This window comes from Salvia miltiorrhiza, chromosome 2, assembly GCF_028751815.1.
Source record: "Salvia miltiorrhiza cultivar Shanhuang (shh) chromosome 2, IMPLAD_Smil_shh, whole genome shotgun sequence".
Classification (NCBI taxonomy): domain Eukaryota; kingdom Viridiplantae; phylum Streptophyta; class Magnoliopsida; order Lamiales; family Lamiaceae; genus Salvia; species Salvia miltiorrhiza.
The window spans coordinates 33,046,054-33,072,849 of record NC_080388.1 but is presented as its reverse complement, the minus strand read 5'-3'; the positions used below and the strand labels follow the sequence as shown (position 1 = coordinate 33,072,849).

The window sequence follows — 26,796 nt, the reverse complement described above, 5'->3', positions numbered from 1 at the left end:
AAAAATTTAGAATAAGTTTTGATAATTAAATAGTAAAATAAATATCCTAATTGATATTAATGAATTGTAGTTACTCCATTTATTTACTTATGAACTACAAGTCTACAATTATATTTATGTCACAGTTAAATAGTTAATTAGTTATATAAGTTATATGTATCTTATTATTTTCGCTTAATTTACTTATGGCTTAGGAGTTATACTTAGCTTTTATGATTTTTCAATTTTAATATAATGATAGTATAAAATATTTAATTAGTTAATTAACTAATTAAGTTGTATGTATCTTATATAACAAATATTAAACTATAATTAATTATATAAGTACGTATCTCATATAGTAAATCAGTAAGTACTAAAGATATCTATATAAAATACAAAATAAATACATTATTTAAGTAGTTAATTTATTAATCAAGTTATATGTATCTTACATAAGAAGTACTAAACCATAAAAGTTATAGCTTGAATAAGTTAATTATTAAACTATATAGTTTGTTAATTATTAATAAGCATATATTTTGAATATATATAATTGAGAAATTATTTAAGAAATGTAATATACAAAATTATCTAATTATTTAATTAACTAATTAAGTTATATGTATCTTATATAAATATTTCAAACTATAATTAGATATATATACATATATAGTACTTCATATATATACTTTTCTAAATCTATTTATGAGTTATAATTTATAATTTATTTTTCTCAAATATATAGATAATTTACCAAGTTAGTTGTAAATTAATTTTTAATTATGAGTATTATTTTTACTAATTAGAAAATATTTAACAAATGAAATACACAAAATTATTATTTAATAGCTATTCGCGAGCTTACGAGCCGAACATGTGCAGGCTCGAGTTCGGCTGGATAATTTTATCGAGCTCGCATTTGGGCTTGAATTCGGCTTGTTTAGGAAACGAACGAATTTCAAACGAGCTTTTTTTTAGGCGAGCCCCGATTAGTTCACTAACAGCTTGGTTTGTTTACAGCCCTATTCGTGTGGGGAGTTTTTCAGTTTTAATCAATTTAATTACACTAATTGCATATTCTACATGAGGTCAAATAAAAAATAAACGAACTTTTCAAGTTATTTTTAAATAATGTTCTAAAATTCGAATTATAAACTAGAAAAAGGAAGAATAAGAAAAAAAAAAAAAAAAAAAAACATAAGCGACGTAGCAATATGATTACCTCAAATAGGCACTGGAGTTGTATGAAAAAGAGGAATACAAAGTCGTGGGCTATAAATAGATAGAGTTGCCGTGGTCATTGGATCGCTGAACTCTCTCTCCCCCTCTTCCTCTCTCTCTCTCTCTCTCTGGCTTTCTCTTTCTATACACTATCACACTGTCTGATAATCCACTTCCCAATATCAGGTACACCATCATAATCATTCACACTCGCCTTTCGTTTTTTGATACATCAAATTTTTGCATGTGAATTTTTGCATGAAAGACTGTTCTTTACTTTCGGCTGTTTGATCTCACGTACGTTCCAATTTAGCGCATTCTGTTTTGGGTCGTAATCAACATTTTGTGATCATATTTGTCGATTTCAATCTGCAGCCGTATCCGCGAAATACTGGCTAGGGAGAAATCGAGGACGGGATGGCGAAAAAATTAGAGAAGATGACATCAATTGATGCTCAGTTGAGGGCTTTGGCCCCCGGGAAAGTCTCCGAAGACGACAAGCTCGTTGAGTACGACGCGCTGCTTTTGGATCGATTCCTTGATATTCTGCAGAGCTTGCATGGAGAAGTTCTCAGAGAAACGGTAACAATGCATTTGTTGTTCGTTAATGTGATGAGATTTGGAGGAATTTATTTGTTTGTCTTCAATTTAGTATTGATTTGATCATAAAGTTAAAGAAATATGAAATTGTATGTTTGTACCATTTCATTATGTGTGGTTTCTTGGTCCCTGTGATTAGGAAAATAGTTGGACGGATGCTAAAATTGAAAAGAATTGGCGAAATCATAATTTCTAGGTTTTTTTTTAAAAAAAACAAAACAAAACATGGTTGTCGTCTGCGAGATTGAGTGTAGCATCTGCGAGACTGTTGCTGTAGATGAATTTATGGAATGATTTTTGAAAAGTCCGGCTCATAAACTAGAAGGCGACTGAGGTTTGAAATATTTGGTTTCTTTTTTCTGTTCTATCTTGGTGCATTGCTGTTTTTATGACTAATTTGAAATGATAAACTATTTTTGATGTTTTCTCATTCTGTAATCATGGTAGGTGCAAAACTGTTATGAGCTTTCTGCAGAGTACGAAGGGAAACTCGATCCGAAAAAATTAGAAGAGCTTGGAAATATGCTGACAAATTTGGATCCAGGGGATTCAATTGTCATTGCTAAAGCCTTTTCTAACATGCTCAACTTGGCGAACTTGGCCGAGGAAGTTCAGATTGCTTCTCGCAGGCGCAACAAGCAGAAGAAAGGAGATTATACTGATGAAAGCAATGCAACCACCGAGTCAAACATTGAAGAGACTCTGAGAAGGCTGGTTGTTCAGTTGAAGAAGTCGCCTCAAGAAGTTTTTGATGCGTTGAAGAATCAGACCGTGGATTTGGTCCTCACCGCACATCCCACCCAGTCAGTTCGAAGGTCGTTGCTTCAAAAGCATGGAAGGTTGGTTTTCTAAGTATTATGCTATTTAGAGTCTTAGACCACATTTTGCTTCTCTGTTACATATGTTATCAAATGTAGCATTTTCTTCCTTTTTTATTTAATTTTAATCTCATTAGTTTCTTAAATCTTCAATGTCATGAGCTGGGTCTGCCTTTTTCAGGATCCGTCATTGCTTAGCAAGTTTGTACGCCAAAGACATAACACCCGATGATAAACATGAGCTTGATGAGGCTTTGCAAAGGGAGGTACATTATTAGTTATTAGTTAGTAATCGTTCACTGATTTTTTAAAATATTTTCTGCATGAGTTTAGCTCTCTGTATGAAACTAGAGAACAGGAAAGCAAGGAAAAATGGAAAATAGGAAAGGAAAACAGTGGTTTGTAATACTTATCCATTCTAATCTTGTTATCTTATTCTAATTTCGCTGCAACAACTTTTTGCATTGAAAACACATATGGATTCCAAGATGACCTATTCATCTGTTTTATCTTATCCGAATTCTTTCTTTTCTCTTAGAAATTTTCATTTGCCTGCACTGAAAATTTATTGTCTTCAAATTGTTACATTTTTCTTATACCTTGTTCTTTGTGTCTGTTTGCAGATTCAAGCTGCTTTTCGAACTGATGAAATACGAAGGAACCCTCCTGCCCCCCAAGACGAAATGAGGGCAGGCATGAGTTACTTTCATGAAACAATCTGCAAAGGTGTTCCAAAATTTCTGCGCCGTGTTGATACAGCACTTAAGAATATCGGGATCAATGAGCGCATTCCATACAATGCTCCTGTAATCCAATTTTCTTCTTGGATGGGTGGAGACCGTGATGGTATACTATCTGTTTTCCTTTTTGTTTCAGTATGTCTAAACGAAATCTACTATTTTGTTCAAAATGCATGTCCAATTGGCTCATCACATTCGCATCTTTGTATTGTTGCAGGGAATCCGAGGGTTACTCCTGAAGTCACTAGGGACGTCTGCTTACTGGCTAGAATGATGGCTGCTAACTTGTACTATTCCCAAATAGAGGAGCTTATGTTTGAGGTGCTATTTAATTACTTCAACAATTCTTAGTGTTGAAGACTTGCAATGCAGTGCCATAACTAATGCCTTTTATCCAGTTGTCCATGTGGCGTTGCAATGAAGATCTTCGTGTCCGAGCTGATGAACTCCACAGGTCTTCCAAGAGAGATGCAAAGCATTTCATAGGTAAACATCCAAATCTTGTAGGTCTATCTGCTCACAATTTTCATCATCTATTATTGGCGGATTAATCTTCCTTGCGATGCAGAATTTTGGAAAACAATCCCGGTTAGCGAGCCCTATCGTGTAATTCTCGGTGATGTAAGGGATAAGCTCTACCTCACACGCGAGCGCACTCGCCATTTATTAACTCAAGGAACGTCGGATATCCCTGAAGAGGCGACATTCACCACTGTTGAGCAGGTTCTCTTCTATATCTGTACATTTTTATTGGTCTTGGTTAACTCTGAATTTGGATTGCATACTCTCTAGAATTACATGTTGTTTATTTCAACATGTTACTCACAAGTATTGGTTGGTGGCATTATCTATTATATATTGCTGAATATATGCGCAGTTCCTGGAACCTCTTGAGCTGTGCTATAGATCCCTAAATGCTTCTGGCGATGGGTCAATTGCTGATGGCAGCCTTCTGGATTTTCTCCGACAAATCTCGACATTTGGGCTGTCATTTGTGAGGCTCGACATACGGCAAGAATCAGACAGGCACACTGATGTCCTAGACGCCATCACAAAGCACTTGGGCATAGGGTCGTTCAAAGAGTGGTCCGAGGAGCGCAGGCAAGAATGGCTCCTCTCTGAACTCAACAGCAAGCGTCCTCTCTTCGGACCGGATCTCCCCAAAACCGAAGAGATTGCTGAGGTCCTCGACACGTTCCAGGTACTGGCCGAGCTCCCATCAGACTGCTTCGGCGCCTACATCATCTCAATGGCCACAGCACCCTCGGATGTGCTGGCCGTCGAGCTTCTGCAGCGGGAATGCCGTGTGAAGCAGCCACTGAGAGTCGTCCCGCTCTTTGAGAAACTAGCTGATCTCGTGGCTGCTCCTGCTGCCGTTGCGCGTCTCTTCTCGATCGAGTGGTACAAGAACAGAATCGACGGTAAGCAGGAGGTGATGATCGGCTACTCCGACTCGGGCAAAGATGCGGGCAGGCTATCGGCAGCGTGGCAGCTGTACAAGGCTCAGGAGGAGCTCATCAAAGTCGCCAAGAAGTTTGGCGTGAAGCTGACGATGTTCCACGGGCGTGGCGGAACTGTGGGGCGAGGAGGCGGCCCGACTCACCTTGCAATTCTGTCTCAGCCCCCGGAGTCGGTGCACGGATCTCTCCGTGTCACGGTCCAGGGAGAAGTGATCGAGCAGTCATTCGGTGAGGAACACCTCTGCTTTAGAACACTCCAACGCTACACTTCTGCGACGCTGGAGCACGGCATGAACCCGCCGGTCTCCCCCAAGCCCGAGTGGCGTGCACTTCTTGATGAGATCACAGTGGTTGCCACAGACGAGTATCGGTCCATCGTCTTCAAAGAACCGCGCTTTGTGGAGTACTTCCGGCTTGTAAGTCATTGAATAATGTAGACGCTGATTCTTGATGAATTCTTTCTTAGTATAAAGTTGTATTTTTGTGAATCTGTGATTAGGCGACTCCTGAGCTAGAGTATGGTAGGATGAACATCGGGAGCCGGCCGTCAAAAAGGAAAGCAAGCGGGGGGATTGAATCACTGCGGGCAATCCCATGGATCTTCGCGTGGACGCAGACGAGATTCCATCTGCCAGTGTGGCTGGGCTTCGGAGGGGCATTCCAACACGCGATAAAGAAGGACGCCAAGAACCTCAAGATGCTGCAAGACATGTACAACCAATGGCCTTTCTTCCGAGTCACCATTGACTTAGTGGAGATGGTGTTCGCCAAGGGAGACCCCGGCATTGCCGCCTTGTATGACAAGCTCCTAGTCTCCCAAGATCTCTTATCTTTCGGTCACAAATTAAGGGCCAACTACGAGGAAACCAAGTCCCTTCTGCTCAAGGTACTACTTAACCTACCTAAAATACCTACTCCCATGCATGTTTCTTATATATACATCTTGTTTTCCACAGATTGCAGGCCACACAGATCTGTTGGAAGGGGATCCATACCTGAAGCAACGGCTGCGGCTGCGGGACTCCTACATCACAACGTTGAACGTGTGCCAAGCCTACACGCTCAAGCGAATCCGCGATCCCAACTACCATGTCAAGCTGAGGCCTCATATTTCCAAGGACTACTTCGACTCCAAACCGGCTGCGGAGCTCGTCAAGCTCAACCCTACCAGCGAATACGCGCCGGGATTGGAGGACACCCTCATCTTGACCATGAAGGGCATTGCTGCTGGAATGCAGAACACTGGTTGATTTTTTTTCATTTTTACGCCTCTTCTCTTCCTTATATTTATCGTAGACGGGGTTGATCAACCGTCCTTGAAATAATCGGATCGCCATTTACCATATTTTGGCTTATTGGGTCTGCTACATAATGTAATAAACTCATTTTTTTTTTGGTTAATTTGTTGTAAATTCACCGACTTTCGTCGATTTTCAATTTAGACATGACCTTAAAAATCTATCTGACCATACTCAAGCTTTAGTAATATTTTAATTTTTGTCCCGGCGAGAACCTCCGGCGAAATACATGTCACTGCTTGTCCGGCGTGTAAAATTTTAAAATGACATGCCTTTTATTATTTAAAACTACACAAGTTTGTAGATTTGTCTGCCAAAAATACACATTTATAAATTATCTACAATATATACAAAACCATTGCAATTTAAATAGAATATGTTCGATACATGCGTGATGTAAAGGGTGACAAATGCGGTATGTGTCATATATACTTTTAACTGAATCTAAATTTCAAGAAGAATTTGATTGAGTAGAGAATCTTGCACTTAATTTAGAACCTACCACCAACTAATTATTAATGACATCTCTCATCCTCCCTCATCTTTACCTTCGACGCATATCTCCTCCCTTATTTCTTTAAATTTTTCTCTCATCCTTTCTCTAAACTGGCACATTTCTCATCCCTTATTTCTAAATAATTATACCACTGGAAAAATATATTATACCACCGGCATAAGTGATTATACCGCCAACGGTACAATCAGAAGTGTCAACGATATAACCAAAAGTGTCGGTAGTATAATCAAATATGTCCACGGTATAATTTGAGTTAGTTTTTATTTTATTGTCCAATATATAAGGACTCCATCTTAATTGACCCGTGATGTATTATACTTTTGTGAAGTTACAATACATTCACATAAAAGTTTTTTTAAAAAAAACATGAAAATGCGGTTGATGGATAATTAAAAACATACAAAATACCTCCATGCAATTTGGAAAAAATATAAAATGTGTTTTGTAAAATGCGCTCGTTAGTTATCGAATTGTAAAATACCCCATGACATGATAATATGCCTGGTATACGTGCATGATAATTTCCTGTACAATAAAATAAATTTAAATTGAGAAAAGTACCAATGATGGTACAAATTATGGTACAATGATTATTGCAATATTTTCACTTTAATTTGTATGCACTTATACATGTTCACATCATACGTGTCAAACAAATAATAAAAACATTAACGAATATATGTAATAGACAATATAGAAATTGGATATATATATATGATAGCTAACTTTACCTCTCAAAAAAAAAATGATAGCTAACTTTATAAACAAATGTCTAGACAATATTTTAAAATTATTTATTAATTTTTTTTTTATAGAAAATGTTAATCAAATAGCAAAGAACAATCTCAAATTTGAGATAGAGTAGATAATATTTTTTGTACTATTGAAATTTTAAAATCAAATAAAATTTCACAAAAAATTCCTATTAATGTTGGACATGCAATTTTTTCCCCCTCTTTGTTTTCTATTTTTATATTAATTTGATTTCGCTTCCTATATTTTTTTATATCAATGTTTGTATTTGTTATTTATATATTTTTTAATTATAATAATATTTAATACAACTAAGAAGAGTGAGATTATATTTCTTCATTTTAGGACTCTACAATTGTAGAATTTTATATAATATGTAAAAGAGAAGTTTTTTCCCTCCTTTTTTCCCTCTCTTCTTCCACAAATTTTTTCACTATTTTTTTCTTTTTATTTTTTATATTTTAATTATTTTCAAAACGTCATCAAATTTGATTCATGAAAAAAATAATCAATATGCATCTTAAATTTAATATAGTATAAAAATCATCAAAAATGGATTTAAAATGAATAAGTTATGAAAATTTTAAAATATCAAATTTTATGTGTCTTCACTAAAAATTTATAATTTTTTATTTATGTTTGTGTATGAAAATATTTATTATAATAAATAATAGTATATAATAATAATAATATACATAATGCAAATTTTCATTATCTATTTTTTTAAAAAAATATTTAATAAATATAATTATCATTACTTTGTATAAATTGAAACTTTACATTTTTAAATTTAGAATTTTATTGAGTAATTGATTTGAATTATTATATTTTATTTTTAAATCATATTGTATATTTGTTTATATTTTGATTTTTTATTATTTATATTTATTTATTTGAATTTATCGTTTAATTTCGATGTCCGTCGTGCATCGCACGAATGGACATATACTAGTTTTATACTACAAAAGATAAGTTCACCATTTTTTCTTTCTTATTTTTTATTTCAAGGAGGAATAATATTATCCCTTCATATAAATTTTTTTTATCCCTTATTTTTCTATGATAAATTTATGCATCAAAGTAAACGCAATCTTCTTAAATTAATGTAGAATTGATCTAAAATTGATGTATTTATATGCAGACTTTTATTTAAAATAAATTATATTTAAACCAGCCCGACCCGTTTGAACGGGCGGACTGACATTTCCGCAAGCACAAGGAAAGGCAGAGGAAAAGAAGCATCACTGCTCCAAAAATCGCTGAATTCCTGAAAGAGTAAAGGCGAAAATGGCTCTATCGACGAGGCAGCGCCGCCCCTCGCCGCCGGATCTCCCCACGACGCCGTCCCCTTCTCCCTACTCGAAGCTGGACAAGCCTGATAAGCCGGCCGGCGACGGCGACCAGAGGCTGGGGTGGTTCCTGCCGCTCCTCTCGCTGGCAGTGCTGCGCTACATGAGCGCCTCATCCAACATAATTCACGACTGTGACGAGGTCTTTAATTACTGGGAGCCCCTCCATTTCCTACTCTACAAGACCGGTTTCCAAACTTGGGAATACAGGTAGCCGCCGATTTTATTTTTCTCTTCTCCTTTTGTTTGTAATTGAGTGCATTTGCTGTGTAATCCGTTGATCGGTTAGGTTTTCTTTTGCGGCGATTAATTGAGTGATGTGTGAGGATGTCTTGTTGTTTAGAGGTGGTGGATTTTTGCTTTCCATTGTTCCTTAGTTGTGAATTGCGTGATGGAAATATCGTCAACATGATAGTCTGTTCACAAGTTCTGTTTCATAATTGCAAAAGTTTATACGCGTAGCCTATAAATTCACTATGTTTGCACAAAAAGCTGTCATCGCAGTGACGTGGCTTTGTTCATGAGAGCCATCAGTTTCCTGTTGTGTCCTTCTCCAAATTCTCTATTATATCTTAATTTAACTTTGTGATTAGAGATACTTAAGACTATTAACTCTCGTATAACTTTTTCATAGACTTCAGACTAATGATATGCTCGTAAAGGTTGTTTCTGAGTAGGTTTTTTATTTTATTTTTTCTGCTATAACTCTTGATCTAGACTGTGTCCGTGTATTAAAGTGTATTGCTTAGTAGTATACAAAACTAATCAAAATTTGCTCTGATATAGTCTTTAAAGATTGGCATGTTTGTACATAATTGATTCCAACATCCTTTATGCATCATCCTGCAGCTCCCAGTTTGCGTTGAGATCATACTTATATATTATTTTCCACAACTTGGTCGGTTTGCCGGCATCTTGGTGGTTTGGAGAAGACAAAGTAAGATGTCTCTTCATAATCCCTTACTTTTTTATGCTTGATCCAGTTCTTCTACTCATCTCTGAATCCTTTATGCTTAAAATTCAGGTGAGAGTCTTTTATGCTGTGAGGATTTTTCTTGGTATTCTCTCTGTCATTGCGGATGCGGCCCTTGTTGTGGGCCTTTCTAGAAAGTACGGGAAACGTCTTGCTTCATATACACTGGCAATGCTATGCTTGGCCAGCGGTTGTTTTTTTGCTAGCACTAGTAAGTGCAACTAATTGGACCTGGATCTTACTCTTCATTATACGCATTTTTTTAAGTTGCCACTTCTGACTTCTTAACCTAAACAATGCATGTAGGATAGAGGCCTGAATTGTCACCATGTTCTTGTTCTCCAATCAACTCATGATTACTGCTGCATATACAGGTTTCCTTCCAAGTTCATTCTCTATGTATGCGATGTCTCTATCATCGGCACTTTATCTTTTTGATAAGCCCGCAGCTGCAGTTTTAAGTGCCGCCACCGGAGTTATTCTTGGTTGGCCATTCTCAGTCCTGGCATTTCTGCCACTTACAATTTTCTCCCTCAAGAAAAGGTTTAAGCATGCATTTCTGTCTGGTGTCATCACTTCTCTTTTTCTTGTGGTAAGTGTAATTTTCCGACAGTTCAAACATATCTAACCAGTTTTATCATCCTTCCACCTATTAAATCCATTGTGATATTGTCCAATTTTCTAATTCTTCCATTATTTGATATGGTCGTACACATGTCCCTTCAAATTCTCCAGGCACTATCAGCCGTTGTTGACCACTACTACTACGGAAAGTGGACATCATCCGTCCTCAATCTATTGATATATAATGTTTTAGGTGGTGGAGAGAGCCATTTATATGGTACTGAAGGGCCACTGTTTTACCTGAAGAATGGGTTCAATAACTTCAACTTTTGTTTCATCCTTGCTCTCCTATTCATTGTGATCCTTCCCATTGTTAAGAAAAAGTATGCTCCAGATTTGTTAGTCATCATCTCACCCGTCTATATCTGGCTAGCTTTTATGTCTTTGCAGCCGCACAAGGAAGAGAGGTAAATTTGTTTTTTCTTCTTTTGATTTGCGTCTTGAATGTACTTTTTATTTTCTCAAGATATCCTCCTTAGGTTTGACTTCTTTTGTACAGTTTTTATCCTTAACCCTTGCGTTTATGTTTCTAAGAAAGTGTAGTTTACACTAAGTCTTATCTAAAAAGTGTAATTTGTTTGACATCTTCAGTATCTTTTGATTAAATCAGAGAAGATGTAGAATGTGCTTAGCTAGTTGTACAGTGAATATAGCTTACAATGCTTGTTGGTGTTAATATCTTTTGTTTTTTGCAGATTCCTTTATCCAATATACCCTCTTATTTGTGTTGCTGCTTCAGCTGTCATTGAGAGCATTCCTGATTTATTTCAGGATAAGTACAACCCCAATGACCCTTCTCTACTTGTTACGGTATGAGTTCTTGCTCCAGAAAGAAATCTTCTTGCTGTGGTATTGCTCTGTTGGAGCTGATTGAACTTACTTTTGCTGTGGTTGTACAGATAGCAAAAGCTATGAGGCCTATGGTTCTTGGACTCATTTTATGTGCCTCTCATTCTAGGACATTTTCCTTAATCAATGGTTATTCGGCTCCTGTGGAGATTTACAAACATTTGGAACACTATGATGATGTAGGGGAAGGTAGGAAACTCCTATTATTTTCCTTTTCCAGCCATCATTAGTTCCCATGTGAACTAAAAAAGAAAAATGAGCTAATTAGACAGAGTGAGCATTCTGGGATAACCCGGAGATTATACCTTATTGTGTGTTGACTAGATTTACAATCAAGCAAACACTTCATTCTCTGTTAAATATTTGATATTCTTGAATATAATCTAGTTGTATTTGTTCAATATCTCTTAAACATGTATTCAAAGTTTCCAGGACCTTTGAATTCTGATCCTCATAAACAGGTTTTCTTTGGTGTTGCATATATTTTATTCGCGCTTTTCTCACTTTGCCAAGTTTTTGTACATGGTATAGGTTCAGTCCTGTGCGTTGGAAGTGAATGGCACAGGTTCCCATCATCTTTTTTTGTCCCCGAGTACATCGGAGAGGTGAGATGGATAGATGACGGGTTCCGAGGTCTTCTTCCTCTCCCGTTCAACGCTACCTTGGGTGGCACATCTGCTGCTCCTCCCTATTTCAACAACAAGAACCTGGCATCAGATCAACAATTTGTAACAAATTCTTCCTTGTTACTAGAAATTTGAGAATATCTATTTTCCTACTATATAAATGACTTAACCTTTCTCCATTTCTTTCTTCTAATAACGATGCAGCTCCAAGATATAGACAAATGCACTTTCCTCGTAGAGTTGCATCTCCAAAGACCTTACCTTCCTCGTGGGAGTGACTTGAATACATGGGAGGTGTGAACTCTCTCTCTCTCTCTCTCTCTCTCTCTCTCTCTCTCTCTCTTTCTCACACACTCATACACACACTATCAGCTATCTTATGGATTATTATTCTCAGGTAGTGGCAGCTATGCATTACCTGGATCGCGAAATGTCACCTCCCAAGTACCGGTCATTCTTTATCCCGTACCTCTGGCAGCAGAATAATGTGTTCGGTTTGTACAAACTACTGAAGAGAATACCAAAATCGTAGCCACCGAAACAAATTCTCCAAGTCGTTGCAACAACTCTAGTATGAGCAGATCATCCACTGATCCAAGCAAATTTCGTTGTGACCTTATTACTGGTGTCGTCGTCGTTCGACCTACTATCTACTCATCTATCATCTATCATCTATTGGAGACTGTTCCCTCTAGAATGTTGGCAATGGCTTCCATCAGTTTTGTAAACTGTAGATTTCTTGTTGGTGTTTGTCTCTAACTGTAGCTTTTGGTTGATGAGGATGTAATCTTTTACCTCGTCCAGGTTTTTACTTTTACACTAATTGTTGTTATGGATCTTTCTTTCATACACGATATAATTTGACTACAGACATCAAACATCTTTTTTTTTTTTTTTTTTTAAGATTGTTTTGCTTAACGTTATACCATAGGACTATATTCATGTGAAAGTTACATTACTCAATAAGAGTTGTGATATGGTTGATACGATTTAAAAAAATTGAATCAAACTAAAGTGTATCTTTGTATTTGAATAATTTAATCTATTTATGCATACAAAATTTTTACCTTGATTAATTTAAAAAATAATCCTACATTAAAATTTCAAAATGTTCGATCCAAGATCCAACAAAAGTGAATCTAGTATGAATTTGTCAACAGACAAATATGTATAGCAAAAAATTTAGAGCCCTATAAAATAATTGAATGTAAATGTGTCCAAGTGTGGGAAGGCCCTTAAATTTGTGCAGGAAAATCGGTCCACAAATTGGTTCAATAAATAGCCCATCACTGCACCAACACATTTCCAATTCGCACACACAACACAAACAAGAGAAGTGAGAAAAACAGTCCTAATAAAAATAAAATGGCAAAAACTGTTGGTCTCATCTTGGCAATCTGCTTCCTGAGCCTCGCCCACGCCCACGCCCACGACGTTTTCAACGTGGAAGGCGACGTTTACTGCGACCCTTGCCGCGTCCAGTTCGTGACGGAGCTCTCCAAGAAGCTCCCGGGGGCGACGGTGCGAGTGGAATGCACAGACCTCGTGACGAAGGCGGTGACCTACTCCGCCGAGGGAATCACCGGTCCCGACGGCCACTACAGCCTGGAGGTGACCGGCGATCACGAGAACGACAACTGCGAGGTGTCGGTGGTGAAGAGCCCTAGCGGCGACTGCAGCGAGCCCATGGGGGAGTTGGAGAAATCGCGGATCGAGTGCACCACCAACAGCGGCATCCACGCCGCCGTCCGCTACGCCAACCCCATCGGCTTCATGACCAAGGCCGCCGATCCACACTGCGCCCCCGTGCTCTTCAACATGGGCGTCGACTTCAATTGAACGAGATATGCTTCTCTTGCCAAAACTGTGTGCGAATTGCTGCCCAGTGAAATCTTTATTTTCGATTTTTTAAAAAGGATGCCGGCGGGAAGGAGGAGGAATGCGAATTTCCCCTTTTGCGCATTCCTTTTCGATGTAATAACGATTTCTTGTTGCTTGCTATCACTGGCGTGGCCTTGAATAATGGAAAATTCATATCATATCATCATCTACTTGTCTTTTTTATTATCAATTTAACCACCACACCAAATCTTACACATCACTTTTAGCTACAATGTGTATAAATATACTAATACTAGCTAATTTTTGTTTTAATTTAAAAAATTAAATGAATCAAAGTTTTTTTTTTTTTTTTGTAATTTGATTAGTAACTAGTTTATGGTCAAATATAATGTAGCTGGCATAACTTTATTTAGACATGGTCATGAGGTTCGAACCGACCCGTCAGTTCCACAGTTCCGGATTTCAGAATCAGAACCGAACCAGCTAGGGAGTCTCACGGTTTTGGTTTGAACTGTGAACTGACGGTTTCGATTCTAAATCGGAACTGGCGGTTCACGGTTTGAACCGTCCAATAATATTATTTTTTACATTTTTATTTTAATTGTTTGTATTTTTTTTATGTATTTTTGTATAAAATTTAATGAAATATACAATAATATAATATAAGACACAATAAGTTAAATATAAATTGCATAATTGCTTTATTTTAAAATTGAACTTATATTTTAAAGTTACAACTCTTACAAATACAATTTACAACTTAAGAATGCTAAAATAAAATTGAGGCAACTTATATTACAACTTGTAATTGGGGAAAAAAGAAATAAAGGAAATAGGACTTGAGCTTAATTATAACATTTAAGTTATAATTAAGTTGCCTATGTATCCCGAATGAATCAAAGTCCACGTATTCTCTTACCTTCGTCATACCTTAGGTGACACCGCATAATCATGAAGTCTTCTACATGTCAAAGTTAAAATTATCGTCGAAGTCTTCGTCTTCGGTACATTGAGATGACTAGCTCGCATCGGTGGTCTCGGCTTCGGTTGTGCTTATAGGATATTCTTGGAACAAATCATCCCATTTATTTTCTTGCTCTCTTACTTCGACTAATGTATGATCTTTGAGCAATAGTTGAGCTTCAAGATTATGCGGTGCCATTTGGGATCTTCGTTCGTCGAGCATGTATCCTCCGCTCGACCGCTATTGTTGATGTGGGGACGAAAAATATCTCTTTTACAAGGATAGCGAGAATGGGGTATTGCCCTTACTTAATTGACCACCAATTTAAGACGTCGACGTCATTTAGCCCTGCATTAATTAAGTCCTTCCCCTCCCCCTCTCCCCTGGCTCCCTAAGGTATTCTTCTAGTTCGAAAAATTGTGGTTGACATGACCTTTGTTTGCCAAAAAAATTTGTAATCCCGCTTGAGTACTAATGTCTATTCCAAAACATAAAGACCCACTACTCCTAACAGTTTGTTTACGACTAACATTTCCACTATATTTTGAAGTATACTCTTGAAAAAGATTTTGTAAGTCACAATAAAGACTAGTTTTGATATCCATAAAATTTGGCAAATCTAAAGTTTCATGAGTAAGACCATCACAAAGTTTCATATCTACAAAAAACTTATAATAAATTTTCAAAAGATTACACACACCTTCGTATTTGAAAGAAGGATCTAAATTTCCATCTCGTCCTCCAAATCAATTGCTTCAGCATCGCCTTCTTGGTACGTGGATGAAATTTCTTCATCGGCATCTTGTTGAGCAAGGCGTGCCCCCATGGCCGCATCGACTTCGATTTGTTCCTCCTCCATTTGTTCATGTTGACGATGATTGGGCACCCTTCAGAATTGAGAAGTCGGAGAAGGATCCTCACTACCAACGTAGTTTGCTTCGTTAGGATCTTCTCGAATAACAACACCACGTAGACGACAAGGGCCTCGTGGTCTATTTCCAATGGTAGCATCGTAATCAATAGGACTTTTGCCCCTATCATTACGACGAGAGCTGGAGTCGGAACCGAAAGAAGCCATTTGTGAGGATTAAGAAAATGGATGATAATAGAAGAAGAAAAATATATAAATAGAACAAGAACACAAATATAGAGCTTTAGAATACTTAGAGAAAGAGTAGTAGAGTGTAGAGATATGAGATTGATGCGAGAAATGGTGAGGATTGGATGAGATATTTATAGGTAAAGAATGAGGTGAAAATGAGAGGATTGATTTAAATTTTGAATTTGAAATCCAAATTTTGAAATGGAATCAAATCTCTGCACAATAGTTGGGGTTGAGAGAATCAAAATCTGCACAAAGTGAATGAAGAGATGATGGGCACGCCAACCGAAATAGTTCCACGGTTCTCGTCATTTTCTGGGATGGTTCCCGATTTGAACCGTTGGAACCACCGATTCAGGTTCTATGCGGTTCCAGATGCGGTTGCGCCATGATTCGCAATTCCCTGGCTTGGTTACGGTTCCGAAGCGGGAACCGAAACCGAACCGGTTTACGGCAGTTTCGATTTTGGTTCGAAACTGTCACAGACCGTTTTGGTTCCAGAACCGTCCCGATGATTGGATGGTATTCGGGACTCGGGGCTTGGACTCTTAGGCAAACTGTTTTATAACAAATATAACTTTTTTGTTATAAATTTAGTTTTGATTATTTCTACTCCAAGTTAAAAATTTTCTTAATATTTAATTTAGAGGTAGATTAAATATTTTTTTTTTCAGAAATCAAATTTCACTATTTTTAAGAATGAAATGGTAAAACAACATTATTTCATGAGATGATATTTTTAGAGAAGAAATTAAAAATACCCACATTGATTATGCTAAAATTAAAAATATCAATTCTTATAAAAAACTTGATCATATACCCAAATTAATCTTGATGTCTATATCAAATTTGTAATTGGAATACAAAATTCTTACACAACCTTACACATTTGTAATTTTTCACCAAAATCAATAAAAATGATTATGCTTTTTCTACCTTTTGAATTAACAACAGACATTGCACACGGTTGATTTTAAAAAATAATATGAGGCAGTCATGCAAATTTGCCAGCCGACTAGCTCCAATATCAATGGGCAAGTATTAGAGTTTTTTTTTAATAATTCTCTCAAGCCTAACGGTTACCTTTGCTGTCTCATAACATGTCATTCAAAGGCTACCACAAAAGTATTCAACACAAAATCAATTTTATTTCTTTACATTTTGAATAAATTGAGACGTGGGCCCCACCTAATTAACAAAAAGCATAATAATAAGAGTCAACTTTTGAGATAGTCATATTGAGCAATGAAACTCAGTATTTGGCGTCCCATCTAAACAACACATATTTTGGCCATTTTTACTTTTTAGGATTGTTTTGCCTTTAATTAGGGTGGATCAGGTTAGGGTTGCGCGCAAGTTGGGCCTCGAGTCTGGGTTGGGCACACGGGTTATAGGGATTTGAACAATTTTTTTTTAAATACCTTTTTTCCACCCAAATTTCACCCTTCTCTCTCGCTCTTTTTACCCTAAAATCATCGTTTCAACCGCTGCCAAAAATTTCGTCGTTCAACCGTCGTAAAACCACCTTCGTCTTCTCGATTCCTTACACCAAATATGACTAAATCTCGTAAAGCCACCAAATCCAAGCGCAAGCGCACTGCAGATTTTGGATTTGCAGTTCGTGAAAATGTCATGGATATATGCAACGAAATCAATTGAGAGGAGAAAGAAGCCGATGAATAAAGATCTGGAACTGAGTATTCCAGCAATGAAAGTTAAGAAGAGAGTATGGAATTCCCAATGAGGGTAGTGACTCTTCAATCCAACGACGAACAATCCAACCTTGAGAAGTCCGATGAAGAAGCCGACGATGAAGAGCCTAATAAGGAAGCTAGCAATGAAGAGTCCGGCGATGAAGATGAGGAAGATTTGTCAGCTGAGGCAATATCTGAAAACCTTAAATTAATTGTAGCATTATATTTTCTCATTTTTAGATGTGAAATTACATTTAGATATGGATTCTTAGCATGAAGATTGAATGTTATGGTTGAGGTTAAATCTAATTCATCATTATTTTTTTGGAAAATTACTTTATGTTTGAATGTTGGAATGATGGTACATTTGGTACAAATGGCCAAATTCGTGTTAATTGTGTCATTCACTAGGTACACTTGGCACAATTATGTCCATTTATGTTAAATGTGATTGAGGATTAAATGAGTTGGAATCTGGAAAATTACTTGAAGTTTGAATATTGGAATGATGGTACAATTGCTGCTAATGGGCAAATTCGTGCCAATTGTGTCATTCACTAGGTACAGTTGATACAAATGAGTAAACTAGTGCCTATTACAAACTGAACCTTTCATTCATTTTGACATATGTTTTCTATTTTCTAAATGAAGGTAGAATGGATCTACAAACACGATGAAATGATCGACATACCCTACAAGGTAAACATTAAGGGAAAGGAGAACATAGTGAAAATCATAAACATTGTGTTAGATGGTACAAATGAATTCGAGGAGTTGAAAGAGTCAGCTTTCGGTGATTTCCTGAAACTGTCGTCCCATATCACGATCAGGCCAATGTCTGCATTACTTGATATCAAGACAGGTATAAGGAGTACTGGAACCATATGAGACTACTCTGTACTTCTTCGTGAATGAGTATATAGTAAGGTTTTCTAAGGTAGATTTCTTTCTAATGACAGGAATATTAAAATTTGATCCATATGCAGATCACACCATAACTAAAGACTCTTTTTATCATAGAATTCTGGGAAGTAATGAAACTACCCCCAACACCTTGAGGGAGATGTTTATGATCAGGAAATTGGGCGAGATTATAGCTGACTACATCAAGGCAACAAAGATGTTGATAGTTACAGATTTGCTATTTGGGTACGAGAGAATGAATTTTGGTATTCCAGATTGGTTGTGGGTGCTTCTGGAGGACAAAACAACATGGGAGGAATTCCCATGGATGAGCATGTCATATCAAATGACAATACACACGATCAACGGCATCAGATGTAATTTGGCACACGTATAAAAAAAATATACAATTAACCGGGAACTATGTTGCCCTCTTGGTAAGTATCATTAAATATTATTCAACTCTTATTGTTTTAGTTTTTCCAAATAAAAGTAAATTAACTCATTTGATTCTGTGTTGTTAGGCTTGGATATATTGTTCTTTGCTACAGTTGGGAAAGACTATTCGAGGAAGAAATCGATAAAAAATATTTCTCCGTATGCTGATGTTCACGTATACAAATAATTGCACCAGACTAGTTGTAGACGGACATGTAAAAATGATTAATAATTTCATTCTTTTACTATGTTTGTATCATACTCCCTCCGTCCCAGCCAATATGATACATTTCTTTTTGGCACGAGATTTAAGGAGTTGTAGATTAGTGTTTTAAATGTGTAGAATAAAAATGATAAAGTAGGAGAGATAATGGAATAAAGTGATAAAGTATGAGAGAAAAGGTAATAAAGTGATAAAGTAGGAGAGAGAAAATGCAATAAGGGAGTGATTAATTAGTTGTAATTATGCAATTCAAATCCCTTATTTTTTCCATATTTAGAAATGTAGCATCTTCGTTGGGACGACCCAAAAAATAATATGTAGTATCCTCGTTGGGACGGAGGGAGTAATATATAATTTGGTACTTTTGGCACAAATGACAATATTAGTACCAAAAGTACCAACAGAAAAAAAAATCTAATTAATTTGGTACTTTTGCAGATTCATTTTCCACTAAAACCAAGAGAGGAGGAAATCGAATCATAAACACTGGACGTCCATTGAAGAACAATGAATGTCATTCAAGTTGCAGTACAATCACAGTGCGGATGGCAACAAAAAAAAATAGCAAAGAAAATAGTAGTGATGAAACATAAAACCCCACCCTAATTGTAAAATAATAAACGACACCAGGATTTACGTGGTTCGGTCATTAAGACCTACGTCCACGGCAGTTCTTCGAGTGTTTTCACTATATCAAGAGTGTTTACATGTTACAAGTGATGAATGAAAATATATATCCTCTAACTCACTACTAAGCTTCTATTTATAGGCATGTAAATAAGCTCTAGGGCCTCAAGCCCATTCACTAAGATAATTGGACTTAAGCCCCTTTCATACATTGATCTTAGTCTGAGTCACCTGTGCTGGCTTGACTACGCCGGAAGCTCTGTTATTTCTCACCTGTGCTAGCACTTCAGGTTTCCTTGACTGCGCAGGTGCTTAGGATTCCTTTTATTATCCCAAGTCTTCAATTAAACATGCCCTGGTTAGCTTTATCTAATAATAATACTTGAGAGAGATATTTCAATATTGTTAAGTACAGCGCTGATGGAGGATTTAGTCCTCATCAGGCAGCAAGGTATGCGGTAGGCATGAATCAAACACTAAGGACCAATGAGGCAAGGCAGTCGAGAGAGAATGAGAATGAAAGAGGAAACCACCAGCAGAAAGTGCTTGTAATCTCATTCACCACTTCACAAATGAAGAAATTTATCAATGAAGTCGGAGAAAACACAGCAAAGAGGGTGCGTATTGAATTTGCTGCACATTTCAACTGGCAAGACCTAATCAAGGAGATAGATGACTGTGTCGTGGCTTGAATGTGGCAATCACAACCATTCAGGCCACCAACTCATAGGAGACCAACTCTTAGATTTATTGTTGAAAAATGGGATATTTGTTTGGGAAAATGAACTTAAGATAATCACCAACAATAAATCCAGTCAAGTTGCATATAGAGATGCATAAGAGTTAGAATGATTTATCCTTGATGAGGATGGAGGTGAAGAGGAAGGCCAAAAGCCGGTGCAGGGGCCTTATTATGAAATACCAACATCTTCTCATTTGGAATAACATTTTCAAATCTAAGCCTTGTCACCAAATTGTGCATGAACACCAATATTGCAAGTTTGGCATAATCTCTTTCCGGGAAAAATTCTTGACCCCCCTCCAAACGGAATGAACGTATAAGGCAGTTGTTTAGTATCATTTTATACCTTTGGATGTTTTGATGCACTTTCGAGCATGCTCTGTGCTTTTTAGTATCATTTTATACTTGCTCGATTATTTTTCGTGCACTTGTGTTATCCTTGCAGGTTATCAGGTTCTTGGGCATTTCGGGAAGTGAGAGAGGCATTTTTGAAGACTTTCAGAACCAGCCACCACCGCCTCACACCGCCCGCCTGCTTTCAATTTGTAACATGCTGCGAATGGGGTAGGTGGCGGCGGCCGCCGCCCACGTATATCCGGTAGTTACGGATTTTGGGTATAAAACCCATTTTTAGGGTTTTCTTCATTATTCTCGACCTAGCCAGCCCCCAACTACGTTTTTACGGCATTTTCTTAGAATTTTGGTAGGGAGAAACACATTAGAAACTCTCGGATTACGCTAGATCGTCGTTTCCTTTAATCAATTGTAAGTTCTATATATTGATTTACTGAATTCTACTAGCTTTCTTGGCTGTTCTTTTCCTAGATAATTGAACACGTTTTGATAATGATATTTAGTATTGATTTATACTTTGTTAATTTTATCGCCTAATTAGTATAGTTAGATTGTTGGTTGATTTGTTAGTGTAATTCTCCGTTGAATTTGTGTTGCTTTTCGTTTACATGCTTTTTAGGATTAAGGATGGCTAAAGCTTTCCATAGGTTTGGATGCTTGTTTATTTCCCTTGCCTAGATAATCGTTGCCTATGATTGTTGATTTAATTATTGTTTTCTAGATTGCTAGTTTAGAGCCCTATTTTTTATGCCTTTTTATTGTGTTCTTTATCTACTTCCTATCGATTGCCTAGTTAACTTTATATGCTTTATTTCAATTACGCATTAGTTAATTGGAGAGTGAGTGTTAAACCCAAACTTCTGATTAGAGTGTGTAGGTTTATTTCCTATTTTCTGTGCGTAGCATGATTAGAGCCCTGTTTAGCCTTCCTTGAGAGACGACTTGGGTTAGCTTACTACACTAGGACGACCTCGTACGATTGCGAGTCAATCCCTTAGGTGTTTTGGGGTGAGTCAAATTTTGGCGCCGTTGTCGGGGAAGGTTTTAGGCATTTGATTGTGTTACATTTGTTTTTCGTGTTTATTTTATTTCTTTCTTTTAACTCGGTTATTTTCTCTCTCCGGTGCGTTTGATTTATTTGTTAGTGTTGTGTATGCAAGGTCGCAGAAGCTTGAAGAGAAAGTTAGCACCTTACTACGATAACATTCAACGACCTCGAGAGGTCTTGTCTAGCTTGGACGAGGAGTCCGAGTTTAGTTCGAGAGACTTTGTGGAAACAGTGATTCACGAGCAAGATAGTGAACGAGAGGAAGAAGACGTACACTTCAATCCCGACCAAGAAGTTATGGCAGAAAGAAATGTGCAATACATGGGGGATTTTGACCGACCTGTCATAGAGAGCACGAGCTCAGCTATTGTGCTCCCCACTGCAGTCAAGAATTACAACCTAAAGCCCAATTATTCAAGTCTACTTCCCCTCTTCTATGGCATGCCGAATGAAGATGCCCTGCAGTTCATCCGAGACTTCTGCACCCAAGTGCAAACCTTCCCACTGTTGGACCTCACAGAGGAGCAGCTGAAGCTTAAGTTCCTCTCATATGCACTTAAGGATCGAGTGAGGACGTGGCTGCTATCTCTGCCGCCCAACTCCATAACCATTTGAGGAGAGGCATGTGAGAAGTTCATGCTAAAGTACTACCCGAAGCACAAGACACAGGAGATCAGAGCTCAAATCATAAACTTCATCCAACGGGCTGACAAGCCTATTAATGAGGCTTGGGAGAGATTTCAAGAGCTCATCCACCAGCGTCCGCAGCACCAACTGACCCCTGTGATGTTGATGCAATTTTTCTATGACGGGCTCGTGCAGACTGTCCAATTCATGGTGGACAGCACTGTGGGAGGCACATTGCAAGGAAGACTACAAACGAGCTCAATGAAATTTTCAAGACTTTAGCTGAGAGCTCCCAGCAAAAGACAGTCCGTGGAAGAAAGGCAGAGGCTAGTGCAGTGGCACCCAATTATAAGCTCCAAAAGCAGATGGCCAACATGATGAGAGAGCTGCAGCAACTGAAGATGAGCAAGGTGGAAACTCCTTCTACCAGCCAACCGAATGTTGAGAGTTGCAGCATTTGTGGTGATTATGGCCATGTAGCCAACGAGTGTCATAGAATGGGCGAGCGTACTTATGAAGGAGGAGTAGAAGTCTTTGCTGCACAAGGGTATTCGAGTAGGCAGCACAAAGGTCACATGCAAGGACATGGGCAGAGTTCTCAATTTTGTCAAGTCCAGCAGCCTATGGGTTATCAGAACCAGCAACAATTCTACCCATCCCTGCAGCAGTTCCCCATGCAACAAGGGAATTTCCAGCATCCGCAACAGTTCTACCCACCTCAGCAGCACCAACCTTCAGGCCTCTTATTTAAGGATCGGTAGAGGCTCAGAGTGCTACCATCAAGCGCCTCGAGACTTCAGTTGGGCAACTAACGGGGGTCTTAAATCAGCTGCAGCAACAATCGCCGCCTGGGAAGTTCCCAAATCAGGACTAGTAGCCGCATCAAGCTCATGTTGTAGCGGTAGTAAAGGAAAATGCTCCAATCACCATGGGAAAATGGAGAAGTGATTAGGCGTATTTATACGCATATATTTTGGGCATTTTGGTATGATTTATGTGCTTAATTCGTGTTAAATATCATCTTTTGGATATGAATTCTGGTCTTATACGAATTTTGATGGTATTTAATAGGTTTTGATAAAAAGACTTGATTTTGAGAAGTATTTTGAAGTCTCAAGTTGTGAAGGAAGAAACTATTGCAAGCTGAACAAAATTCACATGGAATGACCGAGTTGAATTGTCGAGAAAGAGAGTGGCAGCTGATTTTTGAATTAGTGGGCTAAGCTTCCATTAGTTCCCAATTTAGGCCTTTGCGTCACTTTTACCTATTAGTATTAGATTAGGTTAGGTTAGTTTATACTGGGCCTGCGCCACTTTAGTTATTAGATTAGTTTAGGTTAGTTTTTATTTTCCTTAGCTTTATATATATATTAGTGAATATTCACGCCACATTAAAAAAAAAAAAAAAAAAACTCAATTCACGCCACTTGAAGAACAGCAGCTATTTTGGACGCAATTTTGGAGTCAATTCAAGTTTTATTTTTCTTCATTATTTTGTAATTTATTTATTTATTTATTTCTTTGGTTATTTAATTATGAGTTCTAGCTAAATTCATTTATTCCGGCAACGATTAGGGAAGCACTAGCAAGATTATTCTGTGAGATCTAATTATTCTTATACTTTATTTTATGCTTGCATCCAATTCTCCATGTTTAATGATATTAATTATTTTAATCCATTAGATAGTTGCAAATATTTATTGGGTTAGAATTAATTATATAGCCAATTGAACCGGCCATACATAATCGTAGTTTAGGTTTGATTAGTGATAAATTGACACATAAGGGTCAAAGAAAAAGCAGTCTTAATTCAATAATCCTGCGTCAGAGTTTATTGGTTTTGAATCGGGTTTCTCTAGATATTAATGTTATCGGCTCATTAAACCTATAGAGCGTCTCTTACAGTTGTCAGTCGATTAAGGTAGTAATTAGTGAAGCGTCTTCCTGGTTACCGAAAAATTAAGGAGAAATAAGATCACGTCATAAACGTTTTCGGTGGTTATAACAGGTTTGTTTGCATGATTTAAAGTAATTTTTGCATCAATGACCGGAATAATTAAGCTAGGGTGGCTTAATTGATTGCTGGAATTCTTTTATTAATTGTTGAGTTTTGATTCATCTTTTCGTCATTATCAAAATTGGTTATTTGAATTTTATTTATTTAATTTTAAGTTTAGTATTTTTTTCTATATTTAAATCTCAATTTTCATAGTTAATTGCAGGCTTTAATTAGAGAAATTCTCGCCAGTCCCTTGGGAGACGATTTTGCTTACTGTTGTCTTCGCAGTGTGGGCATACCGGCTGACTGCCGGATTTTTTTTGTATAAAACGACGCATCAAATTTCGTCGCCGTTGTCGGGGATTGGTTTTAAGCAGGATTTTACTGATTTCAGTCTGTCTTTTATTTTTAGTTATTTTATTTTTTAGTTTATGCCACGTTCTTCTCGTACATGTATATTAGTTTTTGATCCAGAAATCAAGAAGACCGCACGAAAGTTGAAGAAGCAAGCTAAGGAGTGGAAAAAGAGATCCAATTCTGCTCCACCGAGTCTTGAGGATCAAGCAGCAATTGAAGTTCCAATGGGTGACCGTGACGATAAGGATTAGGAGGACGATAGAGAGATCTTGGATCCTCGATAGGAGAGACCTCAACTGATCAGAGAGTTAGGCCATCATAGAAATAATCGCCCTTTGTGCATTGTCCTTCTTGCAATTAATGGCAACTCTGAAATAAGACCTGGTTTCATTCAAGTGCTACCCAAGTTCGGTGATTTACCTGGAGAGAGTGCACACAAGCATCTGGCTGAATTTGATCTAGTTTGCTCAACTCTACGCCCTCATGGTTTTACTGAAAATAATTTGAGGCTATTGACTTTTTCTCATACTTTGCAAGGTAGAGTGAGAGATTGGGAGAGATTTCAGCATTAAACAGAAGAAGGCAGGGAGTCTAGCCAAGTATTGGGAGAGATTTCAGCAGCTGTGTCGCAAGTGTCCTGATCATGGATTTTCTGACTACCAATTGCTTACTAACTATTTTTATCGCGGTATGTCTTCTTTTGATAGGAAAATTGTTGACGCTGCTTGTGGTGGGAGCTTGACCAATAAAACTTTGGAAGAAGCAAAGCAACTCATCATTGACATGGTTTCAAATGGCCAACAATATGAGGATGAGGATGATGATTGTTATAGGCCAGTTCATAAAGCAGAAGATTCCAACGTGAACGAGAAAATTGAAGCTCTCACCTCTTTAGTTAGAGGACTTGCTGTCTCTAAAACTCAACACGTTCAATGTGGAATTTGTTTTGAAAATAATCATTATACTGATGCCTGTCCATCTTTGCAGGATAATAATGCTAAACAAGTGTGCATGGGATCCGCTGATGAGCAAGAGATGAATGCACAAAGGCCAAGGCGAAACGACCCCTTTTCCAACACCTACAATCCAGGGTAGAGAAACCATCCTAATTTTAGGTGGAGACAGTAGGAGCCAGGGATGTACGCGCCAAATCCACCGCAGGCTGGACAGTATGCCCATACCGCACGACCTGCACCGAGTTCTGCACCCAATATGAACGATATCATGAAGAGCCTCGCCCAGAGTAATGAAATTGTGAAGAATATGGTGCAGAGTCATCAGGCATTCCAGCATGAAACTCAGGCAGCGTTGAGTAGTATGGGCACACAGATCACGCAGTTAGCCACTCAGGTGAACAAGCTGCAGGCGAATCAAGGCCGACTTCCTTTTGTCACGGAGATGAATCCCAAGGAAAATGCAAGTGTTGTAACTACAAGAAGTGGAAGAATACTAGTTGAGCCACAGCCTAAGCAGCAGGATAAAGAAGAAAAGTTCGATGAAGGCAAGAACGATGCAATTAGTGAGGAGTCACCAGAATCCACCGAGCCTAGTTCTTCTAAGGTAAGTGGAAAACCTAAGGTCTCAACTCCTCAATCACTGATTGCACCACCTTTTCCTTCTAGGCTGGCTCAGAACAAGAGAATTGAAGAAGAGAATGATATTCTGGAAATTTTCAAGAAGGTAGAAATAAACTTGCCCTTGCTTGATGCAATTAAGCAAGTTCCCAGGTACGCAAAGTTCTTGAAAGAGTTATGCTCTAAGAAAATAAAGTTTAGGAATGATGCGAGAATTCGGGTGAGTGAGAATGTTTCTGCTGTTCTTCAAAGAAAATTACCCCAAAAGTGTCGAGATCCTAGTATGTTCACCATTCCATGCATTATAGGTAATAAGACTGTTGAGAGAGCCATGTTAGATTTAGGAGCGTCCATAAATGTCATGCCTTATTCTGTGTATAAGAATTTGCAATTAGGACCATTGAAAGACACTCGCGTTATCATTCAATTAGCTGATAGGTCTACTGCATACCCCGAAGGTGTTGTTGAGGATGTCCTTGTCAAGGTCAGTGA

The 26,796-nt window shown here is 37.7% G+C and overlaps 3 protein-coding genes across 4 annotated transcripts; all 3 read left to right on the top strand.

The window, feature by feature from the left end:
* Nucleotides 1-1,256: 1,256 nt before the first annotated feature.
* LOC131012072 (phosphoenolpyruvate carboxylase) lies at nucleotides 1,257-6,280 on the top strand. 2 transcript variants are annotated; one of them, XM_057939981.1, is made up of 11 exons: nucleotides 1,257-1,389; nucleotides 1,579-1,785; nucleotides 2,251-2,642; nucleotides 2,803-2,887; nucleotides 3,245-3,467; nucleotides 3,579-3,682; nucleotides 3,760-3,847; nucleotides 3,930-4,084; nucleotides 4,239-5,237; nucleotides 5,321-5,707; nucleotides 5,778-6,280. In XM_057939981.1, the coding sequence occupies exons 2-11, from the start codon at nucleotides 1,621-1,623 to the stop codon at nucleotides 6,069-6,071; spliced, it is 2,892 nt and encodes a 963-aa protein (XP_057795964.1). In that variant the 5' UTR covers nucleotides 1,257-1,389; nucleotides 1,579-1,620; the 3' UTR covers nucleotides 6,072-6,280. The 2 variants fall into 2 exon arrangements, with proteins under 2 accessions (XP_057795964.1, XP_057795966.1); XM_057939983.1 differs by having other exon boundaries at nucleotides 1,386-1,500.
* A 2,292-nt stretch (nucleotides 6,281-8,572) lies between these two features.
* On the top strand, nucleotides 8,573-12,688 carry LOC131012071 (dol-P-Man:Man(6)GlcNAc(2)-PP-Dol alpha-1,2-mannosyltransferase). Its single transcript, XM_057939980.1, has 10 exons — nucleotides 8,573-8,948; nucleotides 9,588-9,675; nucleotides 9,763-9,922; nucleotides 10,086-10,303; nucleotides 10,447-10,742; nucleotides 11,031-11,145; nucleotides 11,235-11,373; nucleotides 11,716-11,912; nucleotides 12,015-12,104; nucleotides 12,208-12,688. Exons 1-10 carry the CDS (start codon nucleotides 8,677-8,679, stop codon nucleotides 12,340-12,342), a joined length of 1,710 nt encoding a protein of 569 aa, XP_057795963.1. The 5' UTR covers nucleotides 8,573-8,676; the 3' UTR covers nucleotides 12,343-12,688.
* A 340-nt stretch (nucleotides 12,689-13,028) lies between these two features.
* LOC131012070 (anther-specific protein LAT52-like) lies at nucleotides 13,029-13,851 on the top strand. The gene has a single exon (XM_057939979.1). It carries the CDS (start codon nucleotides 13,176-13,178, stop codon nucleotides 13,647-13,649), a length of 474 nt encoding a protein of 157 aa, XP_057795962.1. The 5' UTR covers nucleotides 13,029-13,175; the 3' UTR covers nucleotides 13,650-13,851.
* The last annotated feature ends 12,945 nt before the right edge of the window (nucleotides 13,852-26,796 follow it).